Below are 9,091 nucleotides of genomic sequence, written 5' to 3'. Positions count from 1 at the left end.
TGGAGGGAAAACGTGACGAGGGCCACCAAACTTCGATACGTCCGTAAAATGCAATCCAACTAAATCAGCAAAGATATAATAATAACATTAATAAAATATATAACAAATAATATAATATAAACATAATAAATAACAACATTTATTGAGCGTGATGACGACAGTAGCATAACAACAGGGAAGAAGGAGACAATTACAAAGAATAAGAAAACAATGCAAAAGCACTTTCTGGTTGAATCAATGGGAGCGCTGCACAAGACGTTTCTGATGGAGAATCCTGAAGTAACAAGAAGCGACCATTCTGGATTGTAAAACCAACAATCAGGGACAGAGACACATGCCTCTGTAAAATACATGCACATCTCCCGTTTATGACAGACAGGCTGTTCTATCACAAAGTGATTAAATGTGCCAAACTCAATGACCTTACTGAGTCTTTGGCATGCACAAATGCAACAAAAGAGTGCATGTACAGGGAGTGCCCTGACTGTAATGATAATGAACTGCAAACTTCTGCTTTTGATATAAGAGAGCAAACCTGGTGGTTTGAATGGAGAAGCAAGGTTGAGGAGAGGGAGAAGAAGAAAAAGGATGGAACAGAAGAAAAGTTTAACGTTCACTTCACAGCAAAGGAAATAGTGCATGGGACTCTACATACACTGCTGAATGATTTTTCAGACCTACTTAAGAAAAAGATGGGAAAACACATCTACAACACCAGACATCAGTATTCAGCTCTCAGAACCCTGACGCAGCATTTAGGAGAGGATGCTATTATCTTGCAAATTGATTTTGCGGAGAATTATATGTGTAAATATGGGAATGAGATCCAAGCAGTCCATTTAGGTGATTCTCACCAACAAGCCACTCTCCATACAGGTGTGGCTAACACCAACAATGGGGTGGTGTCGGTCTGTTCTATTAGCTCCTCAATGCGCCATGACCCATCTGCTATCTGGGCTCATCTCAACACAGTGCTCCCTTACCTCAAAGAGCTGAACCCAACAGCCACAATGCTGCATGTAATCAGTGATGGGACCACCACACAATACAGATCCAAGAAAAACTTCTTCTTCTTGAGCAAAATCCCCTTTCAAATGGGATTTCAGAGGATCACATGGAACTTTCTGGAGGCAGGACATGGAAAAGGCCCGGCTGATGGAATTGGTGCAGCAGTTAAACGGAAGGCTGACTCACTAGTAGTAAACGGCACTGATCTTCCAAATGGAAAAGTGCTGTATGAGCAGCTTTCAAAACAGCCATCTACTGTGAAGCTGATGTCACTGAGAAGGAGATTGAGGAAATGGACAGTTTTCTTCCTAATGGCCTGCAGACTATCCGAGGAACAATGCACATACATCAGGTAGACGTTTTCCACCACACCCACAGGCTTTGTTATGCAAACATAGGTTTATGAGTGCAAGACACTTTCATTTTGTTTTCATCTGTGCCGTGAGTAATTTCACTGCATTATGCTCCTAGATTGTCTGTACAAGACCAGGAGAGATCTCTTGGCGCATTCTGAGCTGCTTTTGCTCAGAGCCCCATGTTTGCAGATGTTTTGGTCTCCAAACGGTATACATGGAGGAAACAGGTGAAACTGAAACTCCTTCAAAAACCACATCCACAAGCACACCTACTGTCACGCGTTCCACGCACTATTAGTTTGCCTGTTTCTGGACTCCGATTCTTCTGCCTGCCCCTTCCTGGATTTGTTTGCCTTTTGGACTGATTTACCGGTATTTGACCCTGCCTGGATTACTGAGTAAACTGAACTATATTGTATTCTGCCTGTCTCTGTGTCGTGCTTTTGGGTTCAGTTCTGTCGGTTCCAGCGAACCTTACACCTACCACCAAAGTTCAGTCCGTTGCAGACCTTCATGAGGGACTAATTGGAAAGTGGTGTGTGGTCAGATATGATGGGGAGCCTTACCCAGGCATTATACAGGATGTTGGCTCTGACAACTGTGCTTTGGGTCGTGATGGCAAAAACAGGTTTTTCTGTCCAATGAGAGATGATGTGCTCTGGTATCGGACAGAAGATGTTCTCAGACTGGTCCCAGATCCTCAGCCAGTTACAAAGCGACATGTGATGTTGGATCCTGCAGTTTGAGCAGACATGCGCTCTGTTCTTGACCATGATGAATAGAAGCAGACTTGCTATATACTGTATGCAAGTTTCACAGATAAATACTGTGAGAATTCATTTTAGCTCAAATTGAGTTAAAACCAGCCTTAGAGGACAGGAATGTTTTAGTGTGTTTCGTTTTGAACATAAACATTTGAAACATTTGAAAAAAAAGGAGTTTAAATTTGATTTTGTTCTGAAGTTCAACTCACTTAGTTCATAAATGTTTCAATGTGTTCGCTTTGAAATGGAACATTGTGGGGTTTTTTGTGTAAGGGACAATAAAACTGAACATTGTTTAAAAATGTTTTTGTGACCTGTCATTTCCAACACATGAAGTCTTTTCTGTCACACAATGTCACCCCCATCACAACACATATTTTAACCAAAAATGCATACAAATTGACATAGTTTGGAAAATTGTGCAGTTATAAGTACTATTAATTTTTGAAAACTCATGATTGTGCCATGTAAGAAATTGATTGAAGACTTGAGCAAAGCAGTTCGAAGATGTTTTTCATATAAAGAATGGGGAAAAAAAGGTTATTTTTAAAATCCTGAAAATAAATACAATTATACTTTAGGCCATCTCTGTGTGATATTTCATTGAACAATTTGAAAACACAAGGTTTATTAAATCTTTTTTCTTTTAAAACAATTTTTTTTGGTGTGATGGTGTGATTTCACAAAAATGGTATATTATTTAAAGAAATTCAGCAGTGGCGGGCCGTCAGGGCCAGCAAGGCCTTCTCTGCTGGCCTAAACATCATCAGAATATAAATTTAATTTTGAAATATTTTTTTCCACAAATTTGTATGAAATTATTCCCCATAGTCTATTCTCTTCATTTCATAGCTTTCCTCTTGGTTGCGCTGCTTCCAGCCTCAGATGGAGATTTGGAGGGCTGGCCTTTATGTTAGAGCTTTTATCCAATCATATTTCAGCCATCATGTGTTGCCAGGGTCCAAGAAATCTGCCCTGAGGCCTTCAGAATCAACAGTACGGGCACCTGTAGCTTAAAGTGAACGGAGACAAAACTGTGGCATTAACCAATCAGATTTCGAGTTGGCGAAATCGGGGCCAGCTAGCAGATGTACGATAACGTCAGCACGTCCACAGCTTATTTGTGTCTAATTTGTGTAGATTTGTACAAGCTGTTTTTTCAACCCACAATGGCTGAAGGAGGAGAAGAGATCGATGTGGTCGCAGATATCATTACAACGGCATTTTCAAGACAAACTTTTCAAGAAAAGCTAGACATCGTGAGAAGAGAAAGGCCAACTCCGACGCTAGCGAGTCTATCCCTGTGTCCACTGCTTCTGCCGAGCGGTCATTCTCGGCCTTAAAGCGAATTAAAACTTATGGCATAAATGCTGCTGGACAGACTCGGCTTTCAGCATTAGCCTCCGTGTCTGTAGAAAAGGACTTATTGGTGGAACTGAAACGCACAGATGAACTGTACAACAGAGTCATTGAAGTCTTCTTGAGGAAAGAAAGGAGGATGGATTTTGTGTTCAAATAATCAGTTGATTTGGTGAGTAACAAGCATTTTGTTTTTTGACATATAAAATGTTACATGGGTGGGGGCTAGGTGGCTGAGAGCTGTTAAAATATGGGCGGAGTCCGCCAAAAACATTCCCTTGTTTTGAAATTCCAATGTTGACAGGTATGCACGTGCATGTTTAGCTTTATGAAAGGCGAGGAGAAAAATATTACACAGGGGTTACCGCTGTTCTTCATTCAGCTTGTTTTGCCATCTAGCAAGTGGGTGGCTGTAGAGTTCTTCTTTACTAGCTTGTTTATTAGCAATAGTTTGTGCCACATTAACGTGCTCCTTGCTCTTTTCATGTTTTTCAAACAAAGGGTGGTTGACATTCTTCGAGCCTGTGTGAAACGCACCTGTTATGTCTGCTAGATGTGGATGCAAGCGACATATTTTGCATCACATTTCGGTGCGCTCATCATTAGCATCCAGCCACGGCACATCTTGGAGCCACCTTTCAGAAAAAAATATTTTCTTCTGCTCCGGCTCGGTTCGCTGTTTTTTTGCATGTGTTGAAACGCCAAAGTAGCTGCATAATGTATTTAGTTTTTTGGACATGTCTAGTAGTCTACTCCATTGAGTGTTTACAAGAAACACGTGTAGACGAACTATGTGTTGTTTTGATGACCTGGCGCGCAGTGACACAAGTGACGTTACGCAATCCAGATTTCTGCCACCGCATCCGTACCTACGTACCAGTTATGTGCACCCCTGATTATAACAGCTTCAATAATCAAATGCACAGAGAGAGACACACACACACACACACACACACACACACACACACACACACACACACACACACACACACACACTCGTCAGTTAAATGTCATGAAGAAGTTTAATCTTGAAAGAGTTTTACATGAGTGTCTTTCCAACAATCTTCATCGTCCTGTGAGTGTTTAAGACGAGATTTCTCACACTGACCAGATCATCTCACAGAGGGAAACTGAGGGTTAAACATGTTGGAGTCCAGAATGAACGTCTTCTCATGTTCAGCTTGCAAAGTATCATGTTTCATCTGCTGGTCATAGAAACATATGACTGCATTATTAAAGTCAATGATTAACTCATGAAGAAGAGAGAAATTAAAAGCAAAGTCTGACATTGTACAACAGAGCCTCGACACCATGACAGTGTGAGAGATTTCTATGGAACAATGAACATTTAGAGGATCGTAAGAGGCAAACTGAGGGGAAGTCAAAGTGGGTGAGTCTTTAATATAAGTATCATTTCTAAAAGCAAAAGATATGGCTGAGATAAGACTTTAAGAAAGTTTCCTGAACTTCCATCTGTTGCACTGGCTGAAGAATAAAACTGTAAAACTGGTTTCATGTCACTCAGCCTGTTGAAATGTTCAGTCAAAGACACAAACCTCTCCTTGTTTGTGCCTTTATGAGCATTTCCAACTCTTTATTTAGTGAACAATGAAATATAACTTCATCTTTTTTACTGGAGCGTCCTCTGTACTAAGACTGAGTCCTGACCACTGCGGTCAATGTTCCAATCTGACCCGTGGCCCTTTGCTGCATGTCGTCCCCTGCCCCCCCCCTCTCATCTCTCTTTGACTCGTCTATCAAATAGCCAAAACAAATAACTTTAAGATCTGCTTTTTAAATGATTGAACCTCTTGTGTTTGTCTTCCAACAGATACCTGTACAAAGTAATTGTCCCCAAGTGAAGGAAAAGCTCAACATTTCCCTCTGAAAGACATCCTGACGTCACCATCTGCTGGTGAATAAATGACAGAGCAGCATTTCCTGCTGTTGATAGTTCACCCTGTGACAGAGATACATGGAAACAAAAGAAGATTTTGATATTGTTGAACAGAGCTGAGATGCCAGGACAGGGTGTGAGATCTCTGCTGGAAAACACACGTCTGGAGTGAAGAGAAAGGACAGTAACTTGTTGAGTCTTGCTTTCAAAAGACAACAGGGACCGAGACAGATGGCTGAGAAAACCTCTCTTTTTGAAAGTTTCCTGAACTGCCATGTGTGTTCAGAGACTTTCAGAGATCCTGTGTCTCTGAGCTGCAACCACAGATTCTGTTCCAGCTGCCTGCAGAACTTCTGGGAACAAAGTAAGAACAGAAACTGTCCCATTTGTAAAAGAAAGACCTCAAAAGATATATTACCTTTGAACTTTGCACTGAAGGAACTGGCTGACTGCTTTGCTGAGAGGCTGAAAGTTGGATCATCTGAGACGGAGAAAGGAGACAAGAAGGTGGAGGTGTTGTGTAGTAAACATCAAGAAGAGCCTCGATTGTTCTGTAAGGATGAAGATAGAGCTGTGTGTCCTGTCTGTGAGTTTTCTGTCCACCAGAGTCACACGGTGGTTCCTGTAGAACAAGCAGTCAGTGAGCTGAAGGACCAGCTGACATGTGACTTAGAGTCTCTGCAGGACAAGAGGGACAAACACGAACAAGTGGAGGAAACATACAACGAAGTGATTCAAGAGTCCAAGAAGCAGCTGTTGTCCACAGAGAGGCAGATCAGAGCAGAGTTCAACAAGCTCCACCAGTTCCTGAAAGAGGAAGAGGAGTCCAGACTGGCAGCTCTGAGGGAGGAAGAGGAGCAGAAGGGGAAGACTATCAGCAGAGAGATGAAGATGATTCAGGAGCAGATCTCCTCTCTGTCACACAGTATCTCTGCTGTTGAAGAAGACCTGCAGAAACACAAGGTGCCATTCCTCAGCAGTTATAAAGCCACTCAGACCAGAGCCAGAGTCCAGTGCTCACTGTCAGATCCACAGCTGCTCTCAGGAGCGCTGATAGATGTGGCCAAACACCTGGGCAACCTGTCCTTCAGAGTCTGGGAGAAGATGAAGGAGAAGGTCCACTTCAGTCCTGTCCTTCTGGACCCAAACACTGCAAACTGCTGGCTCTATCTGTCTGATGATCTGACCAGTGTGAGACGTGGAGACACAAACCAGCAGCTTCCTGATAATCCAGAGAGATTCACTGAGTATGCTGATGTTCTGGGCTCTGAGGGCTTCAGCTCAGGGAAACACAGCTGGGAGGTGGAGGTGGGAGATCATCCTTTCTGGGATGTAGGTTTGGTTAAAGAGTCAGTTGACAGGAAGGGAGAGATAGAAGCTTCACCAGAATATGGAATCTGGTGTTTATCATATAGTGATGAAGAATACACTAATGGTGATGGTGAGACTGTCAGAGTGAAGAAGAATCTCCAGAGGATCAGAGTCCAGCTGGACTATGACAGGGGGGAGGTTTCCTTCTCCGACCCTGAAGACATGACTCACATCTACACTCACAGAGACACTTTCACTGAGAAACTCTTCCCATGGTTCGGTATTGGAAAAGCTGGTGAAGATAAAACTGCTGATATCAAAATGTGTCCCACTGAGATTTCTCTGTGGCGTTCAGGGAGGGTGGTGACGTCTCAGTGATTTATTAGGATTGTTATGCTGGAGGTGGTTTTTTGTCAGTTACAGATAATTCCAGTTAAATGTTTATAGATGAGAATGGTGTAATTGTAAAGTACATGAAGAAAATGTAGAGATGCAGGTTAAAGAAAGAATGAGATGTGATCTCTTTCAGCAGGTCACATGATGGATCACGTTCCTTGATTGTTGTATAATATACAATATATTTCCACAGCACAGAATGAGAAACTAAAGCATAAATGTCGGCAGAATTATGTGTTGGTGGTGTAAATGTGCTGCAAGAACTGGGACGAGTAGATTCCATGTGTTCATCTTATTGTACTTATATCTACAAATGTTATTTTCCCAGACATGAGAAACAACCTTTTGTATCTTAATACAGTCATATTGTTTCTCCAGTGTTTTGATAAAACGTCAGGTCTTACTGTGCACAATGTAAGAACAGTGAATGTTAGTGTAATAATTCACCTGTGATTTGTTGAGCGTGTGTGACTGTCGACATATTCTATATATTATTTCAGTTTATCCATAACAATAAATAAATCTTCTTTATTTGTGCTTCTTTGACTGTAGAAGATTCTACAGGAATAACCTGATGAAGTTTATATTGTTCTTCAATGTTTAATCCATATTAGAGGAGCCCAGAATGGCAAGAAAATCAAACATCAAATATTGACTTTAAGATTGTGTGCATTTGGGCTGCGACTAAATATTATTTCTGTTATCAAATAATGTGTTGATTGTTTTAATCAAAATATCTTTCAAATGTGAAAGATGCCAAATAAAAACATCAAAATGTCAAATTTGAGCAAATGTTTGGATTTGTTACCTGATGAATGATTTAAAGGATTGATGTTTTAAATCGGCAGCGATATGTATTAGTAAGTACAGCTGGCAGTTCATTAAACAATGTAACAAGAAGTGTCATTTCTAATAATATGTATTAAAATGTTGAGTGCAAAGCCCTGACCTCGTCTTTAAATTGTGGATGTTGAATGTTAAAGGTCGCAGTGGTCACCTTCACCTTGATCACTCACATTAATCTGTATCTTTATGATCGCACAGCAGCATTCATTTCATCATTCTTCAACATGTGCTGTTTGTTTCTGTGTGTTGATGTTAACTGTCCATCAGATGTGAAACTTCCCATCAGCACATGAGTGTGTGTTGGATGAACTGCAGGATTTACACTGTGGATTCACGTTACGTTGGATTCAAAGACTTATTGTAGTTTATATGTAGGGCTGCACAATTAATTATTTCCTATCATGACGTCAGCTTTGATCATTCATACAGAATCATGATTCATCATGTGTTGCTACTGTGGCAGTGGGGTGTGGTCATAGCGCCGCCTGCTGGGGAGAGTCGGGAGTGGCTCAGCTGGGGATCAGACAGCTGGACAGAACCAGGTAATCAGCAACACTATATAAGCATGATGGTAACCTGCTTCTGTTCTCTTGCAGTAGACTGAGTCCTGGAGGGCCCATGAGAGTCTCACGGCCACACCGCCCTGAAAACACCCGAGCTCCTCCCGGCCGGAGAATTGTTATTTTTGGCTGCTTGAAAAGTCTGAGCATGTTTGTAATCAACTTTTCCTTTTCCTGTACTTCCTCTCTTCTGTCATTTTTACCTGGCTGTGGACAGGAGTCTTCCACAGGTACATTTCATTTAGTTATGAATGCACATGTTTCTGATTTAAGGTAAATAAAGGAGGATGTTTTTTTTCCTCAAAATTGCTGACACTATTTATTTATGTTTCTCCTGATATCTCTGCTTCCATGTGGCGCTCCAGGTGTTGTCCAAAGTGCTTGGACGTGCCACTACTCCATCCTGTTCCGGATGCTGATGCAGGTGATCATGTGTCTCTCCTCCTCTCCCTCTCTTCTTCTCCCTCTCTATCTGTGTGCATTTATGTAAATGTATGTTACTAACTCATCATCCGGGGTATCATCCCATAGTGTCTGTCTCTCATGTGGCAGGTTGCCACTGATAAAGTTTACGTCAGGATCAGGAATCGTGGC

At 41.6% G+C, this 9,091-nt stretch overlaps 1 protein-coding gene across 1 annotated transcript; it reads left to right on the top strand.

Annotated features, from left to right (window-relative positions):
• Window positions 1–5,513: 5,513 nt before the first annotated feature.
• LOC115004600 (nuclear factor 7, brain-like) lies at window positions 5,514–8,032 on the top strand. The gene has a single exon (XM_029426279.1). It carries the CDS (start codon window positions 5,616–5,618, stop codon window positions 7,071–7,073), a length of 1,458 nt encoding a protein of 485 aa, XP_029282139.1. The 5' UTR covers window positions 5,514–5,615; the 3' UTR covers window positions 7,074–8,032.
• Window positions 8,033–9,091: the final 1,059 nt, after the last annotated feature.

The sequence above is a fragment of the Cottoperca gobio genome, unplaced genomic scaffold (genome assembly GCF_900634415.1).
Source record: "Cottoperca gobio unplaced genomic scaffold, fCotGob3.1 fCotGob3_153arrow_ctg1, whole genome shotgun sequence".
Taxonomy (NCBI): domain Eukaryota; kingdom Metazoa; phylum Chordata; class Actinopteri; order Perciformes; family Bovichtidae; genus Cottoperca; species Cottoperca gobio.
The sequence above is the reverse complement of the archived record's forward strand: the minus strand, read 5'-3'. Positions and strand labels throughout refer to the sequence as shown.

What these genes read in the sequence shown, in the direction of transcription:
- LOC115004600 (XM_029426279.1), top strand. Translation starts at nt 5,616, where the DNA reads ATGGCTGAGAAAACCTCTCTTTTTGAAAGTTTCCTGAACTGCCATGTG.